Raw genomic sequence first — 26,250 nt, forward strand, 5'->3', positions numbered from 1 at the left:
ACACTTAATTAGTATTTGGTAGCATTGCATTTAAATTGTTTAACTTGGGTCAAATGTTTTGGGTAGCCTTCCACAAGCTTCCTACAATAAATTGGGTGAATTTTGGCCCATTCCTCCTGACAGAGCTTGTGTAACTGAGTCTGGTTGGTAGGCCTCCTTGCTCGCACATGCTTTTTTCAGTTCTGCCCACAAATTTTCTGTAGGATTGAGGTCAGGGCCTTGTGATGGCCACTCCAATACCTTGACTTTGTTGTCCTTAAGCCATTTTCCCACAATTTTGGAAGTATGCTTGGGGTCATTGTCCATTTGTAAGACCAAGCTTTAACTTCCTGACTGATGTCTTGAGATGTTGCTTCAATATATCCACATAATTTTTCTACCTCATGATGCCATTGATTTTGTGAAGTGCATCAGTCCCTCCTGCAGCAAAGCACCCCCACAACATGATGCTTCCACCGCTGTACTTCACGGTTGGGAGGATGTTCTTTGGCTTGCAAGCCTCCCCCTTTTTCCTTCAAACATAACAATGGTCATTATGGCCAAACAGTTCTATTTTTGTTTCATCAGACCAGAGGACATTTCTCCAAAAAGTACGATCTTTGTCCCCATGTGCAGTTGCAAACCGTAGTCTGGCTGTTTTATGGCGGTTTTGGAGCAGTGGCTTCTTCTTTGCTGAGTGGCCTTTCAAGTTATGTCGATATAGGACTCGTTTTACTGTGGATATAGATACTTTTGTGACCTGTTTCCTCCAGCATCTTCACAAGGTCCTTTGCTGTTTGATTGATTTGCACTTCTCGCACCAAAGTAGGTTCATTTCTAGGAGACAGAACACGTCTCCTTCCTGAGCGGTATGACGGCTGTGTGGTCCTATGGTGTTTTACTTGCGTACTGTTGTTTGTACAGATGAACGCGGTACCTTCAGGCATTTGGAAATTGCTCCCAAGGATGAACCAGAATTGTGAAGGTCTGCATTTATTTTTGTGGAGGTCTTGGCTGATTTCTTTAGATTTTTCCATGATGTCAAGCAAAGAGGCACTGCGTTTGAGGGTAGGCCTTGAAATACGTCCACAGGCTATCAGAATCTTCTAAAGCCATGAAATAATTTTCTGGAATTTTCCAAGCTGTTTAAAGGCACAGTCAACTTAGTGTATGTAAACTTCTGACCCACTGGTATTGTGATACAGTGAATTATAAGTGAAATAATATGTCTGTAAACAAATGTTGGAAAAATGACTTGTGACTTGCACAAAGTAGATGTCCTAACCGACTACAAGTTTTGGTTGGAAAACGACCTAAGTGTATGTAAACTTCCGACTTCAACTGTATGTTTTTTTAAAGTCAGTAAATGAGGTTGAATGAACTGTTTCACTGCCAGACAAGGTGCTGCTGATAGCCAGGTGTAGCAGTGGTAAGGATTCACTCCATTTCTGGGGAAGTCTAAGAGCTTTCCACACCTGGATTGTGCAACATTTGCCCATTATTATTTTCTAAATTCTTCAAGCTCTGTCAAATTGGTTGTTGATCATTGCTAGAAAACCCTTTTCAGGTTTTACCATAGATTTTCAGCAGATTTAAGTCAAAACTTAAACTTGGCTACTTACTGTAGGAACATTCACTGTCTTCTTGGTAAGCAACTCCAGTGTATTGTCCTGCTGAAAGGTGAATTTATCACCCAGTGTCAGGTGGATAGCAGGCAGAACCAGGTTTTCCTCTAGGATTTTGAATGTGCATAGATCCATTAGTTTTTTTTATCCTGAAAAACCCTCAAGTCCTTAATGATTAAAAGCATACCCATAACATGATCAAATCAAATCAAATCAAATGTTATTTGTCACATACACATGGTTAGCAGATGTTAATGCGAGTGTAGCGAAATGCTTGTGCTACTATTTCCGACAATGCAGTAATAACCAACAAGTAATCTAACTAACAATTCCAAAACTACTGTCTTATACACAGTGTAAGGGGATAAAGAATATGTACATAAGGATATATGAATGAGTGATGGTACAGAGCAGCATAGGCAAGATACAGTAGATGGTATCGAGTACAGTATATACATATGAGATGAGTATGTAAACAAAGTGACATAGTTAAAGTGGCTAGTGATACATGTATTACATAAGGATGCAGTCGATGATATAGAGTACAGTATATACGTATGCATATGAGATGAATAATGTAGGGTAAGTAACATTATATAAGGTAGCATTGTTTAAAGTGGCTAGTGATATATTTACATCATTTCCCATCAATTCCCATTATTAAAGTGGCTGGAGTTGAGTCAGTGTCAGTGTCAGTGTGTTGGCAGCAGCCACTCAATGTTAGTGGTGGCTGTTTAACAGTCTGATGGCCTTGAGATAGAAGCTGTTTTTCAGTCTCTCGGTCCCAGCTTTGATGCTCCTGTACTGACCTCGCCTTCTGGATGATAGCGGGGTGAACAGGCAGTGGCTCGGGTGGTTGATGTCCTTGATGATCTTTATGGCCTTTCTGTAACATCGGGTGGTGTAGGTGTCCTGGAGGGCAGGTAGTTTGCCCCCGGTGATGCGTTGTGCAGACCTCACTACCCTCTGGAGAGCCTTACGGTTGTGGGCGGAGCAGTTGCCGTACCAGGCGGTGATACAGCCCGCCAGGATGCTCTCGATTGTGCATCTGTAGAAGTTTGTGGGTGCTTTTGGTGACAAGCCAAATTTCTTCAGCCTCCTGAGGTTGAAGAGGCGCTGCTGCGCCTTCTTCACGATGCTGTCTGTGTGTGTGGACCAATTCAGTTTGTCTGTGATGTGTATGCCGAGGAACTTAAAACTTGCTACCCTCTCCACTACTGTTCCATCGATGTGGATAGGGGGGTGTTCCCTCTGCTGTTTCCTGAAGTCCACAATCATCTCCTTAGTTTTGTTGACGTTGAGTGTGAGGTTATTTTCCTGACACCACACTCCGAGGGCCCTCACCTCCTCCCTGTAGGCCGTCTCGTCGTTGTTGGTAATCAAGCCTACCACTGTTGTGTCGTCCGCAAACTTGATGATTGAGTTGGAGGCGTGCGTGGCTACGCAGTCGTGGGTGAACAGGAAGTACAGGAGAGGGCTCAGAACGCACCCTTGTGGGGCCCCAGTGTTGAGGATCAGCGGGGTGGAGATGTTGTTGCCTACCCTCACCACCTGGGGGCGGCCCGTGATGAAACCACCACTATGCTTGACAATATGGAGAGTGGTACTCAGTAATGTGTTGTATTGCATTAAGCTTTGTTTTCAGGACGAAAAGTTAATGTTTTACCACATTTTTGGCAGTGTTACTTTAGTGCCTTGTTGAAAACAGGATGTTTTGGAATATTTTTTTCTGTACAGGCTTCCTTTTTTTCACTCTGTCAATAAGGTTAGTATTGTGGAGTAACTACAATGTTGTTGATCCATCCTCAGTTTTTTCCTATCACAGCCATTAAACTCTGTCAGTGTTTAAAAGTTGCCATTGCCCTCAGTGAAATCCTTCCTCTCCGGCAACTGAGTTTGGAAGGACGCTTGTATCTTTGTAGTGACTAGGTTTATTGATACATCATCCAGAGTGTAATTGTGCACTTTACCATGCGCAAAGGGATATTCAATGTCTGTTTTTTTTGTTTTGTTTAACCCACCTACCAATGGAAAACCTCCTTGGTCTTTGTGGTTAAATCTGTGTTTAAAATTCACTGATCGACTGAGGGACCTTACAGATAATTGTATATGTGGGCTACAAAAATGAGATAGTCATTATAAAATCATGTTAAAACTATTATGAGACTCACTTAGATAATTAATTTGATGATACAGCAGTAGCAATACAAGGATATAACATCTATAGAAAAGACAGAAATGCCATATACCTGTAATGCTAAGAGAAGATCTTATGTCAAGTGTTATTGAAGTGTTGTGGTTGCATGTTCACTTGGCACATCCTTATTTTAATTGAACCTTTATTTAAGTAGGCAAGTCAGTTAAGAACAAATTCTTATTTACAACGACGATCACATTTTGACTAATACTGTAGAACTTTGTTCTAAAGCTGTATCTGCACCCATTGAATGCAGTGATCACACACAATATAGTGGCTATATCCAGGCAAGAGAAAGTTTTTAGGCCCAACAGCTGGGCCTAAAATAGTGTATGGGCCCCAAATAGTGTATAAGAGATCATACAAAATATTTTGCTGTGACTCTTTTGTGGATGATGTTACAAATATTTGTTGGTCTGACGTGATTACAGTTTTTCTCTACTCAAAAATCTAAACACAAAACAGCTAATTTCCCCAAACCCCACAGACATTTTGCAAAATGAAACACAGCGATGCAAATCATGTACTCCCTGCTCAAAATAGAACTCTGCATACTAATGATACAGACACACACATCAAATTAATTGAACTTAGTGACAACCGAGATCACACTGATGACATATTCAAAACACTACTATCAGAACCTATTTCAGTGTAAAGACTAAGATTTTGTTGTTACATTGTATATTGTTTGTGTGTACTCAAACAAGAAAGGAACACAAATGGAAACATTTTAGTTGTATATTTTAACATGACTCAATACATTTCAGCTTTTCTTTTTTTTTTATTTCATTTTGAAAAACATAATTCCACTTAGACATTATGGGGTATTGTGTGTAGGCCAGTGACCAAAAAAACATCTAAATTTTATTTATTTCAATTCAAGCTGTAACAAAAAAAATAATGGACAAAATGAAGGGGTGTGAATACTTTTTGAAGGCACTGTATGTTATTGAGATAACGTGCGCTAATGTGATTAGCATGACGTTGTAAGTAACAAGAACATTTCCCAGGACATAGACATGTCTTATATGGGCAGAAAGCTTAAATGATTGTTAATCTAACTGTACTGTCCAATTTACAGTAGCTATTACAGTGAAATAATACCATGCTATTGTTTGAGGAGAGTGCACAGTTATGTACTTAAATGTACCAATAAACCAATTAGGCACATTTCGGCAGACTTGATAGCACATTTTGAACAGTAATGCAATGGTGTATTAGATCAGTCTAAAATGTTGCACATACACTGCTGCCATGTAGTGGCCAAAATCTAAATTGCGCCAAGACTCCTAAGTCATATTATGGCCTTTCTCCTGCATTTCAAAGATGGAACAAAAAAATACATAGAAAACACAGGTTTTTTCTTTGTATTATTTTTTTTACCAGATCTAATGTGTTATATTCTCCCACATTAAAGCAACATTTCCACAAACTTCAAAGTATTTCCTTTCAAATGGTATCAAGAATATGCATATCCTTGCTTCAGGTCCTGAGCTACAGGCAGTTAGATTTAGGTGTGTCATTTTAGCTGAAAATTGAAAAAAAAAGTTAAATCCTGAAGAGGTTTTGCCTCATGAGCTTAGTTCAAGTGTCGTCTCCCATCAGAACCCAAAATATAAGCTTATTCATCTCCAATGTTTGTAAATAAAACACAGTACAGCCTCAAAACATGGATAAAACTATAATGTTGATGGTCAGTCCTTGCATCCATAGATCTATGAATTTGAGAGTAGTTACATTTCTCCAGCCGCAACCTGCTCTTTAATTACTTGTTACTTTTATTTCTTATTCTATTATATATATATTTTTTAATTATTTTAAAAAACTGCATTGTTGGCTAGGGGCTCGTAAGTAAGCATTTCCCTGTAAGGTCTACACCTGTATTCGGCACGTGACTAATAACATTCGATTTGATATTGATTTGAACCCTCTGCTTTTTACCAAAAAACAAGTGGCGGGAGGTGGGTGCTTTGTTATTGTTTCAACTCTGGATTGCCCCTTTAAATCTTCACTCTAAAAACTTAAAAAAAAAAAAAAAATGTTATAGATTACATCCCAACCACTGAGGATACTGTTGTCATCAAGACATCCCAGATTTCAATTTGTAAGGCCATACAGTATACATTTAATGAAATGCCCCTCGACACTTTTCTAGTTTAGCAAAAAATAATGCCCTCAGGCTTCCAGCAAAGAGATACACAACTTCCTCACAGATTATGCCTAGGCTAAGAGGCTAACATCTCTTGATTGGTGTTGAACTAAGGTTGCTATAGTATTTTAATAAGAGGGTATACTACATTTAAAAACAAATATTTGCTTGCTCGCCTCAACTTTTTCTAAATAAAACTTGAATGCCCCAATACATTTAAAAATGATTTTCATTTTAAATGTGGCGGTTATGTAGAAGATCAGAGGGGAAAATTCCAAAGTTAGATTTTTAAAGGAAACTTTAAGGCATTCAAATGCTAAACCTGTGCTGGGTTTGAATACTTTGAAAAAAAAGAATGGCAAGATTCTATCAGATCCGCGCATAGAGAATGATAGAGGCCTCTATTGGACAAAAGGCAATATTAGCATGGGCAGCGCCATCGAGGGCTTCCACCATTTTAATGTGGTCAACTGGGTGAGACTTCCAACTTCATTGGCTGATCCCTCCTGGTGACCCTTTTGGTGTCATGTCCAACTGGGTCATCAGGATGGATCAGCCAATAGTCAAGAAAATTGAGTACTTCAAAATGGCATAGCCTAAATGGTGCTGCCCATGCTGTCACAGAGGCTATAATGCAGTGGTTCCAAATTCCGGTCCTCGAGTACCCCCAACAGCACACATTTTTGTTGTAGCCCCAGACAAACGTGCCTGATTTAACTCATTGAGGGCCTGATGATTAGTTGACAAGTTTAATCAGGTGTGCTGTTCCAGAACTACAATCTATCTCCCTCACCAACTTCAAACATCTGCTATCTGAGCAGCTAACCGATCGCTGCAGCTGTACATAGTCTATCGGTAAATAGCCCACCCAATTTTACCTACCTCATCCCCATACTGTTTTTATTTATTTATTTTTCTGCACTTTTGCACACCAATATCTCTACCTGTACATGACCATCTGATCATTTATCACTCCAGTGTTAATCTGCAAAATTGTAATTATTCGCCTACCTCCTCATGCCCTTTGCACACATTGTATATAGACTCCCCTTTTTTTTCTACTGTGTTATTGACTTGTTAATTGTTGACTCCATGTGTAACTCTGTGTTGTCTGTTCACACTGCTATGCTTTATCTTGGCCAGGTCGCAGTTGCAAATGAGAACTTGTTCTCAACTAGCCTACCTGGTTAAATAAAGGTGAAATAAAAAACAAATAAATAAATAATAAAAATGTGTATCATTGGGGATACTTGAGGCCCGGAGTTGTGAACCACTGCAGTAATGAAACAGATAAAGACAATTCCTCTATCTAGCTCTATGCACTGCCATTGGATGCAACTAAACCACCCGACTTTATAATCTGACAAATCCCGTTCAGCCGTGTTACAAGTTCAATCACTTGAATGTATACTTGTCTATTGTCTACGCATCAATTATAATGAAGCAATAAATACCCCATCCAAATGAACATGAAAACATGCATTAGCCTACACTTTCGATCGCCGCTTTGAACTTTAACACTGTAGGGATAATATGGATATGCTATCTGGAATCCTTGGGAGGTCCCTACCGCATTGAAGTTGAAATGTACAATGGTTAGGGTATGGATGTCCCAAGGATCCCGGTCCGGATAGCACGGACCAATAAGGACGGGCAGCCACTAACCTATTGGTCAGTTCATATCGGTTACACCTCCAAAACATCTGCTATGTGGATGTCTGCCAATGAGGGTCAACGCTTGATCTGATAGAATAAAGGCCTATATTTAACTTTTGATAGATAGGTTTTCAAATAAGAGTACTACAATTCCCACAGAAGATTAATATTAAATTCTGGCGCCATCTGGTGACAACGTGTCGCTGCTACTCAATACGAAAGAAAGAGCCATAGTCCTGTGGTTTTAGAGTAGAAACATATGGTAGACTTTATTTTTATTTAAAACCTAGATAAGGTCAGTTATTACAAAACAGGTTCCCCACACAGTTGCATGTCACAGAGATTGGAATGGTACACTCTGACAGAAAAGGCATCAGAAAAGACTGGACCTACAATAGAGAACAGACACGTTAAAGCAAACACCCCTGACCCACATACTCACACACTTCATCCAGCCACGTTTAAATCTGCAGAAACCAGACTATCGGCAATCTGCCACCATCTGGCTTCAAAAATCCACATCTCTGCCTTTAACAATACTCTGGAAAAAAATATATGGCTCATTTCATTACCTTTTTCTACATCTGCATTATCTATTAATCAATTCTCTATTCAGACTGGAAAAATATGTTATACTTACTTAAATCTGTGCCCGTTTCATCGTTCGTTTCTCTAAACTAAACTCATTTCAAATACTTACTGTAAATAGGTTGTATGGCTGCAGTTCTTGAATGTGCTATAATAACGGCTATAACATTAAGCTTCATGTATTCAGATACATATACCAAACACCCGAAAACACAAGACCTCATGATAGTGACATTCACTCAGGTCTCCTATGTATAGACTATTAACACAGTCCTCTCTCCATAGCCCCCCACCCACCCACCCTCCAAAGCTCACCCCCGAACCCCTCTTCCTTACAGTTTGCACCCCTATGTTGGCAGCAGTGATGAAAGCACATACAAAATAGACATCTTAAAATAGCCATTTAGCTTCTCGAAGTGCAGCACAATCAGAAAGGTTATTTTCAAGTCATTTTCTCCCCCTCCTATATTTTCATACATTGAATATCACCCCCCCCCAAAAAAAAACTTCTCAGTTAAGAAACTAAATGTGAAAGGATAAATTCTTTGATCAGACAAAAAAAGTTTACCAATATACTGTGGTCACACTAACATCCCAAAATAGTCTTAAGTTGAAATATACGTTTTCTGCCAAAGGAGAATTTCTGGCATTTGTAGTTGTTTTACTGTATATAGATTTAACATACTGATGAGGTTTATCTCTTTTTTTTGTGTGGCTAGTTTCTCAAGCCCCTCCTCCGCGTCACCCCCAAGCCCCTCCTCCCCATCACCCCCAAGCCCCTCCCTGACAGTTCTCAGACGGCCTAGAAACCGTTACAGAGTACAAAATGGAGTCCTGTGTCATTTGGCAGTCTTGACACCCTTGACATTCTCTGCGGTATCCATGGCGATGACAGGGTCTTCATGGTCCGTTGCAATGACAGCGGTGCCCTTCTCCTGGTTTTCTTGGTGATTGTTGTTGTTGCTGTTGTTGTTCTGGGCAGCGTTCTGGAGCCCGTGGCTGTTGTTCTGCACCAGAGCCGCTGCGTCGCTCAGCTTCAGCTCATCCAGCTTCTTCCACAGCTCCTCCCTCTCCTGCTCCTTCTTCTTCTCCCTGGAGAGACACAAGCACGTTACGGGCGCACGTCACGCACATCACGCACGGATGCAACGTCACGCACGCACGGACACACAGAAGACGCTGTCAGACCCGACTGTCCTTGAAAAACGCTAGCTAACAGAACTTATGTAATCCAGTGTGTTGTACCATGCAGCTTTGTTTCCACGCTTCATAAATTATACCTGACTAGTTATTGTAATAGTTTGTGAACTATAACTGTTCGGGCTGCAGAACAAGAATGAATATAAGAGCTGGAGCTCACTCACCGCTGTCTGTCTGATTTGTAAGAGGCTGTCAGCTCGTCAAATAGTGTGCTGTTCATCTCCATCAGGGTCTTCAGCACGTTGTAGACCAGAGCTACAATCGTCCTGGAAACACACAGGGGACAATGGCATCTGACTTAAATACATCCAGAGGATATTTACCGGCTCTCAGTCAATCCTACAGTAGCATTGTTGAGATTAAATAACTGGAAAAACATTCCTTTGATATTTCAGTGACATGATGTTGGAGGAAACATGACATTGATATCTGTAGACATGACCATTTTGTCATACGTACATAGTTAGTTAGAGAGGGATAACATAAGACCCCAACCTCTATGCCAAATACAGGTAAGAGAGTTCAGTATTAAGCATGGCGTTGCTTGTTAATGCTTCACCCTGAGGGGCAAACTATTTGTTCTTAACTGACTTGCCAAGTTAGATAAAAGGTCAAAGAAAAAAATTAAAAGAAAAAATGAGTTGAGAACCGGAGACTGGCATACGTACGGGTTCCAGTGTTCTTTGGAGATTCTGTACAGGCTACCAAACATGATAGGCAGAATCTTGTCGATGTTCTCCTCAATCAGGCTCAGGATGTACTCGTTGTTCCAGAAGTAGAGGGCTCTCTCCGCTACCTGTTGGGATCAACAAGAAATGAGCCAGGCTGGCAGTAAATGACAGGAACATGTTACGTATAGGGCAGCCATTTTCACAGCTCCACTATCAGATTGAAAACCCATTTAGAGAAGTGCAGGAAAGCTCCTTGAGGAGGTCATTATGAAAAATGAAAGGGAAAAAAGTACATGTAGCAGTAAATGGAGGAACAGAAATAGCCTTAATATACTGTATGAGGAACCACCTGAAACAAACTAAAGACGTCCCAGATCAGGGTTAGCTGGAGACGCACTTTTATTGATGCCATTTGCTCCACTCGGAGCTAAAAGTAAGTTGAAGGTCAAGGAAGTCAAGACTGTACCTGGAAGTGGGGGTTGGCCACACATCTGGAGATCTGCTTGAACAGGGGCTCTTGGATCTTCTTGAACTGGGTGGGCTCAATGACATCCAGGATCTCCTCCATTTCCCCCAGGTACATCACCTAGGACAGGTGGGAAACAACAGACACATGAGGAAGTCATATGTTCAAGAGAACCAGGTAAACTGTTCAGAACCACACTTATGGTATACAAGGTACAGCATCTGTTCGCATGTTGGGTGTCATCTACCAGTCATGACAGACAGACATACCTCCTTCTGGCTACAGGTTTTGGGCCAAAACTTCAACAGCCCCCGAATCACCTGAGGGTTGAACAGATGACACTAAGTTCCAAGGAAATACCTTTAGTTTTTTTTGTCTTTGTCTTTAGTCAACAAACCTACAGTACTGTACATAGGTCGATAGTGCTGCAGCATTTTACATGCCATTTAGCTAGGTACCATATGAACTATTCATGATTTTGGACTCAAACTTGTTAGAGAAAGCCAACATTGTTTGTCCCCTACATGAAAGGTGCACAGATTCCTAGCACACATCAACATTCCTACAGCTCCAAGGGAGAGCAGAACCTAGTGTCCCGAGGGTAGAACAACGTGACGAATGTTAGTTGGTTAGAGTACCGGCTCTGTGAGGGTGGGGTCCTTCTCCAGGAACTGGACGACACAGTAGGCCAGCTAAAAGGAAACAGAACAGGTATTGATATTATTTACTTACTGTTAACAGAAACGTTCCCAATGTGGTATGTCCTGTACACAATACTATCAGAGCTTTCAAGTTCATTCTACGGCCACTAGATGGCACTGTTATCCAAGGCTTTTTTTCAGAGCGCAGTTCACTTCAGCTCATGAGAGTTATGTTTAACAAGGCATTTGGGTCATCTACTGTTCACAAAGCCTGACCTGACAGAACAAAATGGATAGCTAGGCTAATTACCATATCATAATATTGTATGAACTTATACATAGAATTCCTTTTAAAACCTACATTATGCCAGGTACATTTCTCAGATTTAGATAGCTGCTAAAAAGAGAAAAGTTGTTGTCTAGTGAGAGTGAGTATTTCAAATCAACACCTTTAAAATGGGATATTTATTAATCTGGTATTAGGAATTTGGTAATCTCTCGTAGACAGACTACGTAAACAAAAATGGTACCGTAGATCTGTCGTGATATGACGGGCCGCATGAGATAACCAACAACATTAGTTCCGGTGCTTTGGACAAATCATGATTTAGCATATTTTGAATTTTGGAAGTGGAGGGGACATTCGGCATGTAGTTTTCAAAGAGAGGGTGGAGATGCTCATTCCAGTTCCAATCCTAGCTCTACCTCTTCTCTTAACACGTATGGATTCATAACTTAATTGAGCATCAGTTACACATTTGGTTACCTGTGCGTGGAACAGGGCCAGTCCTTTGGCGGTATGCATGGGGATGAGCACCTTCATCAGGAACTGCTTGTGTTCCGCCTTCAATGGCAGTGCAAAGCCATTGATGATGCTGCAGATAGACAAAAACAACACTTCAATCAATCATTGCCTTGAGAAGCAAGCATTAGCAAACACGCATGCATGAGACACACACACACACACACACACACACACACAGAGAGTATGGATGATGCAGCCCACAGAACCCCCCCCATATCCAGAATATCTGAGGACACAGAGAGCAGGGTAGGCGGTCTGAGAAGCAGAGATGACTATTCATAGCTAGAGCCAGAGAGACATTTCACTGCTGGAACAAAAGAACACTTTCTGCAAATAAAACTAAACAGGAAGAGCCACTTGCGTCCTTTAGCTCAAAAAGTGGAAAAGGCAGAGGTCAGCAGTGTGATTGAGTTTCCCAGAATTCTGTGGGGATGGGGAGCTAACAGCAGAAAAGCCTGTAGCAACACTAAAGGGACCTACTGATGTAGTGGTGAGTATATTAGCTCAAATGGAGATATTCTGGCATACGAGTGTAAATGGTTGCATGTCCTAGTTCCTTGAGCTCGCTGTGCCACTGCTGCTAGAGTCAGGTGCTTGATAACAATATATGTTGATGCAGTTGATGCATGCTTGAACTCCCGCCACACCACCTCCCCCCAGCGTCCCGCCACACCACCTCCCCCCAGCGTCCCGCCACACCACCTCCCCCCCAGCGTCCCACCACACCACCTCCCCCCAGCGTCCCATCACCTCCCCCCGGCGTCCCATCACCTCCCCCCAGCGTCCCATCACCTCCCCCAGCGTCCCATCACCTCCCCCAGCGTCCCATCACCTCCCCAGCGTCCCATCACCTCCCCAGCGTCCCATCACCTCCCCAGCGTCCCATCACCTCCCCAGCGTCCCATCACCTCCCCAGCGTCCCACCACCTTCCCAGCGTCCCACCACCTTCCCAGCGTCCCACCACCTTCCCAGCGTCCCACCACACCACCTCTGGACTCACCTCCCCAGTATCTCCAGGAGCTCGGCCACTCCGTTGAAGTGATCAGTCTCGTAGATGAACCTACCAGAACACAAACACACCATCACAATCAAACTACAAATGACTACACACTGAGTAGCGGAGCATTTGGCTCTGATAGGACACAACGGAGCAGAGAGAGAGGGATAGAGACATGAGGATGGCCCCCTCTGCTAACATCGATGTTCAGAGTCGAATCATAGCATGTATAAAACCTGTGAAATGTGTTCAGCCACTGACACCAGTTGTACTTTGGCTCTGACGTAGGCTTGATCATGTCCCATCTATCTACCAGTTGTCCCCAAGCTGCTGCTGCCTGAAAGAACCTGGTTAGGAAAGCCTGCCAGGGAAACGATCACAGCAGGACAGTTTCCCTTCTCAACCAGGGCATTGACAGAAAGTAGGACAGTTCCCCTTCTCAGCCAGGGCATAGACGGAAAGCTGGACAGTTCCCCTTCTCAGCCAGGGAATGGACAGAAAGCTGGACAGTTCCCTTCTCAGCCAGGGCATAGACAAAGAAGAGGGGAAGTCAACTGACAGGAGTGGGCTCCCAGGAACACAGGGAAGGTTGCGGTTAATCATGATCTTGTCCAACGAGGAACGCTACTTTTCTATTCCAGTTGAAAACGTTTTGCTACGATAAGCCCTAATGAATACGACCATGGACTTTTTAGGTGCTGAGCTGCGGTGGGGGTTGAACTCAGTTTGACGGATACCTGTGTGGTTCTGTGTGTCTTCGAAGGAGGCCCCGCTGTTTGCTCCTGTGAACAAGAGAGAGGGGCACTTCACTATTCACTCACCGCAAGAAGATGTTGTTGATCTGCTTCCTGATGAAAGCCCGCAACCCCAGGAACTTCCCGTAGATCCGATGCAGGACCGTCTTCAGGAAGTCCCTCTCCCGGGGGTCCTCGCTGTCAAACAGTTCCAGGAGCTGCCAAGGTCAAAGAAGAGGGGGGGAGAGAGAGAGAGAGCGAGGAGAGAGAGAGAGAGAGCAAAAAGTTATTTCCTTGCTTCCCAGTGTCATTTCAAAGCATTTCAAACCGAGAATCGAAAGTTTTGTTTCTGACTCGGCTGTGTCTATGGTAACAGTGGTGTTTCAACTCAATTCTATTTTACAGGCGCGGTGCAAAGGCACCTAAAGCAAAGCCATACCCAGGCCCGATTACCAAAATTGTCAATAGACGAGTTACCTGACAACGTTACGAAAGGCGGATCCTTTTACATATGCTATTGGACTATAAAGAGATTTTGCTAATTTATCTACATGTTCCAAATAATGATGATCCACGCTTCTTTAGAAATACATATAATAATTTATCGAGCTTACAGGCAATACATGACACAATTATTAGTGGGAGATAATACGGTTTCAAGTACCTCAATGGACCGTAAAGTAAATCACACTACAAACTATCACCCTCACGCGCTTAAGGAAATTACAAATATTATGGATATATTGGAACTAGTGGACATGACATATGGAGGCTTAAATACCCTGACCTATTGAGATCTACATGGAGCAGGTTCAGTCAAGCTAGTCGTCTTGATTGCCTTGTCATTTTCGCTGGCAACAAACGTTTAAATAGTGCTGATAGAGGACAGAATGAGGTCGGACCATTAAATAATTGGTAAACACATTACTCTTATAGGGCGAGAATAATTGGTAAACACATTACTCTTATAGGGCGAGAATATTGGAAATTTAATTAGTCTACCGGATGACAAATTGTTTTAACCAAGACAAAATAATTTACAACAAATTTTTTCCTACATAGGTACAACAGATGATTTCCATATTGTATGTCACATGTGCCTTTAGAGGCCATGCAATTCAATACTAATCTTGTGAATATAGTCACTACGGGGGAACATGTTGTGGGTGTTTCAGGGGAAAGGGGTATGTATATCTGACCTCCATCACCTAGGATGTGACAATGGTTAACCAAATCTCCCCATTTCTGACCATTTTTTTATCAATTTTGCAGGCCTTCTCATTCAGCTGCAACTGTATATGCGTTCGTAAATCAAGACCTTTCTCGAGTTGGGCTCTGGGATGGTGCAACTGTTGAGCATATGGTTGTGTGTGGGAGAAAGGGGTTGAGTGTGTCTGTGTATCCCACAACTGTTGTAAAGATGTGAGGGACAATATAGGATGAATCGCAATAATTGTTGGCTAAAATAATAATTGCTTGCCAAAATGTAACTTTTGTAATGACAATACTGGTAAGAGGTAACAATCCTTTGCATAAACTACCTACATTATTACAAATAAACTCTGCAGAAAAAGAAGTGTCCCCTTTTCAGGACCCTGTCTTTCAAAGATAATTCGTAAAAATCCCAATACCTTCACAGATATTCATTGTAAATGGTTTAAAACACTGTTTCCCATGAATATGCACCTGTGGAACGGTTGTTAAGACACTAACAGCAGACGGTAGGCAATTAAGGTCACATTTATGAACATGTAGGACACTAGAGAGACCTTTCTACTGACTCTGAAAAACACCAAAAGATGTCCAGGGTCCCTGCTCATCTGCGTGAACGTGCCTAACACAGAACCCAAACAGTCTGCGTGCATGCGCCATAGTGCATAAAGGTATTTTGTCCCCCCCATACCAAACGCGATCACGACACGCAGGTTAAAACATCAAAACAAACTCTGAACCAATGACATTGATTTGGGGACAGGTCGAAAAGCATTAAACATTTATGGCAATTTAGCTTGCAATAGCTAGCTAATTTGTCCCATTTAGCTAGCTTGCTGTTACTAGCTAATTTGTCCTGTGATATAAACATTGAGTTGTTATTTTACCTGAAATGCACAAGGTCCTCTACTCCGACAATTAATCCACACATAAAACGGTCAACCAAATCGTTCCTAGTCATCTCTCCTCCTTTTCTTCTCTTGACTTTATATTGCAATTGGCAACTTTCATAAATGAGGTGCCTCATTCGTCTTTCAGTCACACGCGTGGGTATAACCAATGAGGTGATGGCACGTGGGTACCTGCTTCTAACCAATGAGGAGATGGGAGAGGCAGGACTTGCAGCATGATCTGCGTCAGAAATAGAACTGACTTCTATATTAGCCCTTGGCATCGCAGACGCTCTTTGGTGCGCGCGAGCAGTGGGTGCAATAATGGAATAACATAGATTTCTAAATGCACGCGATGTGAGCAGTGTAGTCATCCTGCAAGGAGGCATGAGGACTGCAGATGTGGCCAGAGCAATAAATTGCAATGTCGGTACTGTGAGACGCCTAAGACAGAGAGAGAGAGAAAGGGAGGACAGGTGATCGTCCTCGCAGTGGCAGACCATGTGTAACAACACCTGCACAGGATCCAGACATCCCAACACCCCACCTGCGGGACTGGTACAGGATTGCAACAACTGCCCGAGTTACACCAGGAATGCACATTCCCTCCATCAGTGATCAGACTGTCCGCATTAGGCTGAGTTGAGGCTGAGGGCTTGTAGGCCTGTTGTAAGGCAGGTCCTCACCAGACATCACCTGCAACAACGTCGCCTATGGGGACAAACCCACCGTCGCTGGATCAGACAGGACTGGCAAAAAGTGCTCTTCACTGGCGAGTCGCGGTTTTGTCTCACCAGGGGTGATGGTCTGATTCACGTTTATCATCGAAGGAATGAGCGTTACATCAAGGCCTGTACTCTGGAGCGGGACTGATTTGGAGGTGAAGGGTCTGTCATGGTCTGGGGCGATGTGTCACAGCATCATCAGACTGAGCTCGTTGTCAATGCAAGAAATCTCAACACTGTGCGTTACAGGGAAGACATCCTCCTCCCTCATGCGGTACCCTTCCTGCAGGCTCATCCTGACATGACCCTCCAGCATGACAATGCCACCAGCCATACTGCTCGTTCTGTGCGTGATTTCCTGCAAGACAGGAATGTCAGTGTTCTGCCATGGCCAGCGAGTTTTATCGGTTGATCTGCTTATGCTTTGTGGGTGGCACTGTGCTCTTTTCGAAGGAGGGGTCCTGGTCTCTCGGGGACCATGGGATCATGGGTGGTCTACCGGTCACTGGGATGACAACCCAACTCGGGATGAGGAGGTGGAATAGTTGGGAACAATTGGAGGTTTACATAGTAGCAATGCAATTATCATGGTACAGCTATATAGACAATCATCATGGTACATTTACAAACATATATTATGATAAATGGAATTGAAACTTGTCTCATTATGGTAATTAGTGAAATAAGTATAGCCAGTTATAATTGTAATGTCTCAGCAGATAATAAGAAAATACTATCCGTATTTACCTGGCTAAAAGAGAAGGAATATATAATCTATTGGTTTACAGGAAACTCATTCAACAATTTTAGATTACGTTTTGTGGAAAAAGGACAGGGGGCGAAATATATTTCTCCCATGGGCAAAGAAACTCAAAAGGGGTGACAATATTAATTAACAGTAATATTAATTAAATTATGCAAATTGTCCAAACAGATCCTCAAGGTAGATGATTTTAAATGTTATTGGACCATGGCTTCTTAACCTATACGGTCCAAATAATGATGATCCACGCTTCTTTGAAAATAGATATAACAATTTATCAACCCTACAAGCAACACAAGTCTATTATTATGGTGGGAGATTATAATACGGTTTAAAATACCTCTATGGACCCATAAAGGACATCACACTATCACCCTCAGGTACTTAAGGAAATCATGAATGTCATGGATATATTGGAATTAGTGGATATATGGAGGCTTAAATACCCTGACCTAGTGAGATATACATGGCGGGAGCTTAATCAAGCTAGTCATCTTGATTACTTTCTAATGTAATTCTCTATGGCGCCAAAAGTTTAAAAAATATTACAAAATAAATAAAATGTTGATAGGGGACAGAATGCGGTCGGATCGTCACATAATTGGCATATACAGTGGGGCAAAAAAGTATTTAGTCAGCCACCAATTGTGCAGGTTCTCCCACTTAAAAAGATGAGGCCTGTAATTTTCATCATAGGTACACTTCAACTATGACAGACAAAATGAGAAAACAAATTCCAGAAAATCACATTGTAGGATTTAATGAATTTATTAATTTCATTATCAAATTATGGTGGAAAATAAGTATTTGGTCAATAACAAAAGTTTCTCAATACTTTGTTATATGCCCTTTGTTGGCAATGAGAGAGGTGAAGACTTACAGAAAACGTTTGACAAGGTTTTCACACACTGTTGCTGGTATTTTGGTCCATTCCTCCATGCAGATCTCCTCTAGAGCAGTGATGTTTGGGGCTGTTGCTGGGCAACACGGACTTTCAACTCCCTCCAAAGATTTTCTATGGGGTTGAGATCTGGAGACTGGCTAGGCCACTCCAGGACCTTGAAATGCTTCTTATGAAGCCACTCCTTCGTTGCCCGGGCGATGTGTTTGGGATCATTGTCATGCTGAAAGACCCAGCCACGTTTCATCTTCAATGCCCTTGCTGATGGTAGGCTTTGTTACTTTGGTCCCAGCTCTCTGCACGTCATTCACTGGGCCCCCCCGTGTGGTTCTGGGATTTTTGCTCACCGTTCTTGTGATCATTTTGACCCCACGGGGTGAGATCTTGCGTGGAGCCCCAGATCGAGGGAGATTATCAGTAGTCTTGTATGTCTTCCATTTCCTAATAATTGCTCCCACAGTTGATTTCTTCAAACCAAGCTGCTTACCTATTGCAGATTCAGTCTTCCCAGCCTGGTGCAGGTCTACAATTTTGTTTCTGGTGTCCTTTGAAAGCTCTTTGGTCTTGGCCATAGTGGAGTTTGGAGTGTGACTGTTTGAGGTTGTGGACAGGTGTATTTTATACTGATACTAAGTTCAAACAGGTGCCATTAATACAGGTAATGAGTGGAGGACAGAGGAGCCTCTTAAAGAAGAAGTTGCAGGTCTGTGAGAGCCAGAAATCTAGCTTGTTTGTAGGTGACCAAATACTTAATTTAAATTCATTAAAAAATCCTACAATGTGATTTTCTGGATTTTTTCCCTTCATTTTGTCTGTCATAGTTGAAGTGTACCTATGATGAAAATTACAGGCCTCTCATCTTTTTACGTGGGAGAACTTGCACAATTGGTGGCTGACTAAATACTTTTTTGCCCCACTGTATATGGGGGATTGGAAAAGATGCAGACAATTACATTGATAGAAGCCATAATCAGTAATATTAAAACAACTGTAACGATGCATGAGAGACAATAAGAGCTTGTTTATTTATATTTTCAATAAACTTTAGAGACAATATATTTTACAACAATTTAAGCCAACCCCATCTGTTTCACCCCATAGTTGCCGCACCTGTCGGTTTCGTTGCTAAACAACCAACCAATGTATAGGAACAAATAGCAGCATAAACATACAGAGGTCCCAGTCATACCTACAGAGGGTGGTATGAAAATTAAATAAACATGATTTAAAGACAGTTTCAACTAAAACTTACTATGTTTTTATCACCAAATGTGACAAATATAGTCAAGACAGAGCTTTGACCTTTTTTACCTTGTGTATTCAAACCAGCGACCTTTCGGTTACTGCCCCAATGCTCTAACCGCTAGGCTACCTGCCACTACCTACTAGTCATCAGAGCCAAGAACAGACATAAATCAAATGATATCTTATATCTTATTGCAGCTACCAACTGCTTACATATATATGATGTAACCCTGTAGGTTCTGGTGCTGTATATACACACTGATCAAAAATATAAAACACAACATGTAAAGTGCTGGTCCCATATTTCCTGAGCTGAAATAAAATCACAGAAATTTTCCAATCGCACAAAAAGCTTTTCTCTCAAATGTTGAGCACAAATTTGTTTACATCCCTGTTAGTGAGCATTTCTCCTTTGTCAAGATAATCCATCCTCCTGACAGGTGCGGCACATCAAGAAGTATGATCATTACACAGGTGCACCTTGTGCTCGTGACAAAAGACCATTCTAAAACGTGCAGTTTTGTCACACAACAGATGTTTCAAGTTGAGGGAGTGTGCAATTGGCATGCTGACTGCAGGAATGTCCACAAGAGCGGTTGCCAGATAATGTAATGTTAATTTCTCTACCATAAGCTGCCTCCAATGTTGTTTTAGAAAATTTGGCAGTACATCCAACCGGCCTCACATCCGCAAACCACGTGTATGGCGTCGTGTGGGTGGGGAAATTGCTGTTTAAAGGAAATGAGCGGTTTAGGATCAGTCCTTTGTACTGTAATGTCAGCTGCTGTTTAAAGGAGAGGAGCGATTTTGGTATCAGTGATCAGTACTGTAACGTTACTGTTTAAAGGAGAGGAGCGGTGTGGAACATGCCACTGAGCCCAGAGGAATAGCCTAGCTAGTGCTGATGTCGGCCAGTTCCTAAAATGTGGGTTTCGTCATTTTATGAGGTTGCCAGGACCACAATGACAGGGTTGCCATTCCAGCAGAGTAGTGCCCCTGTTCCAGTCCCGCCCTCCTTCCCCAGCCCGGCACCAAGGCAGCAGCCTCCTCCATTACAGTCCAGCCCTCCTCCCCCAGCTTGGCACCGAGGCAGCAGACTCCTCTGTTGCAGACACACAGATGATACTAGGCTGCTTCCCAATACTCTTAATATCCTTTGACCTATTGTATGACCTTATGTCATCACTCCAAATGGAGGAAGCTAATTTACAGCTAACTGCTGTTTTCACCTTTATCCTTGCAATGCTACCTAGCCTGCATCCATCAAGTCCGCTCAAATCAGCGAGGACAAGGAAATAGGCCATAGATAAGGATGTTGCTTGGTAGTGTTGGAACGTGGCCCGGACAAGACTATGATTCAGCCATGCAGGGGGCCCGGGGCCAGGGTCAATATTCAATCACCATCAGTGATCAAGACCCGACCAGTGGGATTTCACCCAGAGGCTAATGCATTTTGTCCTGAACTTGACCTCTGCTGTGTCTGTTATGTTACAGTAGCATTGGGGTCTCGGAGCGGAGCGAATTGTTCTGTTCTGCAGGGTCATCGAAGAAGAGCCTATGAAGTCTCAGAGACAAAGCTCCCAGAGGGACACAGTACTGTATGTTCGTCATCAGTCAGTCAGTCGATACGTTTCACTGTATGAATGATGAAAATATCCTAAAAGTAGAGGGCTGTTACACTATTGGTGCTAACAAGCTAAGCCAACACAGTCTAACCACCTAGCTAATGAGACATTATAGATGTGCTCTGACCAGGTTTGTGTTCTGTCGGGCTGGGTGGTATTCAAATGGTCATACCTTCATACTGTTCCTGTACCATACTGGGGTATACAATATTACCGGCAGTGTTCCTGTACCATACCGGGGTATACGATATTACCGGCAGTGTTCCTGTACCATACCGGGGTATACGATATTACCGGCAGTGTTCCTGTACCATACCGGGGTATACGATATTACTGGCAGTGTTCCTGTACCATAAAGGGGTATACAGTATTACCGGCAGTGTTCCTGTACCATAAAGGGGTATACAGTATTACCGGCAGTGTTCCTGTACCATACCGGGGTATACAATATTACCGGCAGTGTTCCTGTACCATAAAGGGGTATACAATATTACCGGCAGTGTTCCTGTACCATAAAGGGGTATACAATATTACCGGCAGTCCACACAGGGGATGTTTTTTGGACGCAGAAAACAATTTAGGGAGCAGGAATCTTGATCCAGCAGGGGTTGATTGTCTCTGCTGTAACCAAGAAGTTTGATCTTGCAAGCTAGCAAGTTAGCATAATCTTAAATCACATTATATACTGAACAAAAACACAACATGTAAAGTTTTGATCCCATGTCTCATGAGCTGAAATATTTCAAAAAATGTTGTTCACAAATCTGTTTAAATCCCTGTTAACTGGGCATTTTTCCTTTGCCACTTGACAGGTGTGACATATTAAGAAGCTGATTAAAACAGCATGATGATGCACCTTGTGCTGTGGACAATAAAAGGCCACTCTAAAATGTTCAGTTTTGTCACACAACACAATCCCACAGATGTCTCAAGTTGAGGGAGCGTGCAATTGGCATGCTGACTGCAGGAATCTCCACCAGAGCTGTTGCCACTGTGACAGAGCTATTGTTACATCCAACCTCCAACAATTTCAATTTTTTTCTGCAAAAGGGTCATTACTGATGAGTCACGGTTGAACTGAAATTACTATTTTTCAGAAGAAGCCAATAGGTTTCTAAAAGCTACACTCAAAGTAGTTATTTTCTCTGCAGGTCTAAGGCTACTTCCTGCTGCAGATAAAAGCAGCAAAACAAAGAGCGACATTCTGCTAAACCTCAGAGAAAGTACCTCCAGTTTTATCGATAGGGAAGCAGAACAACAGGTCTCTATTTTTACAAAACACAGACACCCACTGAGACCGGGATGGAAGGAGAATGGTGCATAAACAAAATGGCCGATACTCATCCTGTCTGTTTATGTGCAGCTCTCTGAGAGAAGCTAAAAGAAAGTGCATGTCAATGCCTTTCAGGTGTCAGGTGAGCTTGACACTACGTGACAGAAAAGCAATCGTCGCACCCCGTTGTGAGCTATGTGTACACACTATGCACGTGTGCATGCATGCATTTGAGCTCTAGATAGAGACTTTTAATACGGGCTTGTTGTAATGCGCGTACAGTCTACACTTTAGTTGTGTGCAGTTGATTGAGAAATCAGAGAGGGAGGAAGGGAGGAAGTGGGTCTGAAGTAGCTACGTAAATAATTGGGGTGTATCCACGGGGAGGTTGTGACCTCCAGCACTTCCTCGCTCTTCCTCTCTGCCCCGGCTAAGCCTCAGTCTGTGCTCAAAGGTAAAAACAGCCCCCCCTGGAGCGCTCTTCCTTTCGCTGCGTGCCAATGACGTGACGGCGCCATTTAATAATAATCCCACCTAGATGAGAATAGTTCAATTGGAGACTCGGGCTGCATCGGAAATAACACACTATACCCTATTCAGTGCGCTACCTTCCACCAGAGCCCTATGGGATTCCCTATAGGGAACAGGGTGCCATTTGAGACCGTCACAGCCAGACCCCTCACAGAGAGCTCTGCCTGGACAGGCTAACCGTGCATTAGGAGGGGGAGAACATGTTTTGACAACACAGGGCTTAATGGATTCACAGCATATATCTAATGATTGGGATTAGACTTGTGCAAACAGCCTCTTTCTACAGTCAGTAGCCCAACCTGTATTATATACAGGAAGCAGAGGCAATACTGTTTAACACTACTTAAGGGTACAACATTTTGTGCTTGTGCAGACATACACAGTATACAGAGACAGATATAGGTTCAAACAGAAAGTAAAAAGCGAGGAACAAGGGAAGAGAGAGTGTCACTGTAATTTGAATGCATGACTCACAATAGGTTTCAGTTCAGTTCTAGCAAAGCATCTTTTCAAGTGACTAGAAGCCTTGTTCAACAGCAAAGGGTTTGTTCAGTTTCAGGATATGGGCAGGGCTGGTGAGAATAACTCCTCACTGCCTTCAGCAAGTCAGTCAGTCAACCAGCCAGCCAGTCAATCAGTCAGCCAACCAATCAACCAGTCAGCCAGTCAAAACAGAATGTGTTGAGTGTTTCCCCTGCCATGCCCTCTCTCAGTCCCGCTGCCCTGACAAGCACATAGCTGACAGTGAAGACACGGTCATTATGATCATACCACAGCAGCAGCTACTAACCACACAATGAGCTCTGCATGATGACTATCTGTGACACATCCAGAGACAAGAAACATAGGCTACATAAAGATCTGGACTCAAATGCTTCCTTGTTAAAAATCAAAACACTGAAAGAGAGCTTTCTAATCAAATATCATGGTACAATTGTAGGTATTCCATTCTTTAGTGGTCATTCAGTAACTGGGAGAAAAACCAGTGCCCGCCGCAATATGTACATCACCTGGAAACATTTAAAATTATGCTTTAATATCTTCAAACTGATTGAATATTTGAGAGTACGCCACCTAAGGCTTTCATGTGGATGTTTTGAGAGGAGTTTTTTGTCCAGCATCAGCAGAGCGACAGGAAGCCGATCTATGGTGACAACACCTCCGTAACTCTGGTAATGACAGGGCTGTACTTCCTTCCTCCCTGCACGTAATACACAATTTCAAAGATTACTACATTCACAGAGAGTGCAATTTCCCTAATAAATAACTATGCATAAAATATGTCCTGACAGTTCAACCTGATGAAATACATTCGGCTATAAATACACTAACGTTCCCATGTGAACTGATTGTACAGTCCCTCTCCCATGTCAAGGTCTGTCTCCAAAAGTCATAGAGAAACAGGAGAGAGCACAGAATAAAACCACAGAAAAAAAAACCCAGGGCCTGTCCTCTGTCCCCCCCTTAGCCCGACCCCTTCACCAGCCTCTTTCCGACCACAGTCCCCCTTTTCCCTTCCAACAGAGTAAACAATAGGGTGCTATTTAAAGCTTCCCCACGACACCACTCCACCACTCGCATCATGGAAACTCAGCCAGAGCACCTCGGATGCTGCAGCTCAGCCAACATTCCAGGCCATAGCGTTCGTCCCCGTTTATTCCCTCGCTCTAGGGAGAGGAGGACGGCTCGATAAATACGCACGGCACAGCCCCAGCAGGTTACCGCTGAAGAGCTCCAGCAAGGGTGAGACGGGGTCGTATTCATTAGGGCACACCGCAGCAAAACGTTTTGTAACGGAAATGTCAGGTTGTCTCTTCCAATTTCAGTTGGTTTTCTACCTTTTGGTGCCGAATGAATACGACCCAAGGTGGGACGTTAAGATGGTGAAATACCATTGAGACATACTCGGGCACTCTGGGACCAGGGCATATGTGCCCGTGAGAAGCTAGGCTAAATACTGAGACTAACACTGAAGAAATGTACTCTTTGTAAAATGTTATGCTCCAAACTAACTTTCACAGGATGTAATGTTGAAAAAAAAAACAGGCTTTGATAACTGCCAGGAGAGATAATCAATCAAACATGTTCATTGTTTTCGGTCGGTCATACTCTGACCTTTCTGCTCTGGAGCGCAAAACGGAATTGCAAATCAGTGCCGCTTTTGTTCAAAGCCAAATCAAAATGACCACTTTAACAAAACAGATTCATCTACCAAATGATTATTCAAACATGGTTGGTGTTTGATGTATTGTACTGGAGTCTTTTGAAGAGAAGATGTTAAGCATCTGAGGCTTGTCAGGCTGCCAGGTCTGTCTTCTTGACTTCACTTAGTTTGGCCTTGTTTCTGTGTGCACCCTTTTTGTTCCACAGAGAACAGACAGTGACATCAGTAAACAACAGAAAATGAAAGTCTCTACAATATTTGGTAATTAATACAATAGCTTTGAACAACACTGTCAAACCAGGGGTGTATGCAACTGAAAACTTTAAGAACAGAAAACAAGACTTTCTTATTGGACAAGTTCAATGTTTTGGCCCGTTTGCCTCCTAGTGAATACACACACCCCTGCTGATGGCGATGTCACGTGGCCATTTGACTGACAATGGTCTGAAATCTGAGGGGATAAGGGTCATTGACGGGTGACATCAGATTGCGACGCTTACCTGCAGCACAAACTTCTGATCAATGTAGCGCTTGGCGATGCTGGGCTGAAAGTCTGGGTTCTCCAAGAATCGCAGGAGGAACTCGTAGACAAGCTGGGAAAAGTCAACAAACTAAATCTGAGCCAAATGAAATATACATATAGCGCATAATACCAGGTATAACACGTGTTTAAAAAAAAGTAGAGTTAAAATGAGGTCAAGTAGAAGTGACGTGGTTTTACCTGTATGTGTGGCCATGAGGCCTCGAGAGTAGGCTCGTCCTCCTCTGGGTCAAAATCAGGGTTCTCACTCGGCGGAAGAGTCCGGAATATGTTGGTGCAGATCTGTGAACAAGAGGGCATTTCATGAACACACTAAAACTGCAACAAAAAAAACTGACGCAAAAGCACATGGACAAACGGCAAACTTTTACCCACTGGACATAGTCAACTTCGACCTTAGGTTTGGAGAGCTACATGAAATTCAAAGATTAAACAGGTGGTCACAAGACATATTACAAGACAAGAGGTATTACAATACACTGTTTATTATTCATTAGGTTTCCACTCATAAAATACATCATGAAAGAATAACCAGAATGATATTTCCTAAGGCATTTCATGTCCAATGCAGTTTGGCCCGTTGTAACAATCAGACTGAAGTCTAAGAATACTAGGCTACATTAAAAAGTTACACTGTGGATTTGCTGATGTCCTGAGGGAAAACTTCA

At 42.6% G+C, this 26,250-nt stretch overlaps 1 protein-coding gene across 1 annotated transcript in view; it reads right to left on the bottom strand.

Moving 5' to 3' along the window:
* Window positions 1–7,851: 7,851 nt before the first annotated feature.
* The window catches only part of ppp2r5a (protein phosphatase 2, regulatory subunit B', alpha isoform), an 81,405-nt gene continuing 63,006 nt past the window's right edge, over window positions 7,852–26,250 (bottom strand). The window contains exons 3-13 of the mRNA XM_035794556.2: window positions 25,763–25,864; window positions 25,542–25,634; window positions 13,800–13,930; window positions 12,982–13,041; window positions 11,942–12,050; window positions 11,173–11,226; window positions 10,804–10,854; window positions 10,535–10,654; window positions 10,066–10,193; window positions 9,562–9,663; window positions 7,852–9,289 (exon numbers count right to left, since the gene is read on the bottom strand). Of these exons, the coding sequence (XP_035650449.1) occupies window positions 9,037–9,289; window positions 9,562–9,663; window positions 10,066–10,193; window positions 10,535–10,654; window positions 10,804–10,854; window positions 11,173–11,226; window positions 11,942–12,050; window positions 12,982–13,041; window positions 13,800–13,930; window positions 25,542–25,634; window positions 25,763–25,864 (1,203 nt within the window). The 3' untranslated portion in view covers window positions 7,852–9,036. The remainder of the gene's footprint in view (window positions 9,290–9,561; window positions 9,664–10,065; window positions 10,194–10,534; window positions 10,655–10,803; window positions 10,855–11,172; window positions 11,227–11,941; window positions 12,051–12,981; window positions 13,042–13,799; window positions 13,931–25,541; window positions 25,635–25,762; window positions 25,865–26,250) is intronic.

The sequence above is a fragment of the Oncorhynchus keta genome, chromosome 19 (genome assembly GCF_023373465.1).
Source record: "Oncorhynchus keta strain PuntledgeMale-10-30-2019 chromosome 19, Oket_V2, whole genome shotgun sequence".
Taxonomy (NCBI): Eukaryota; Metazoa; Chordata; class Actinopteri; order Salmoniformes; family Salmonidae; genus Oncorhynchus; species Oncorhynchus keta.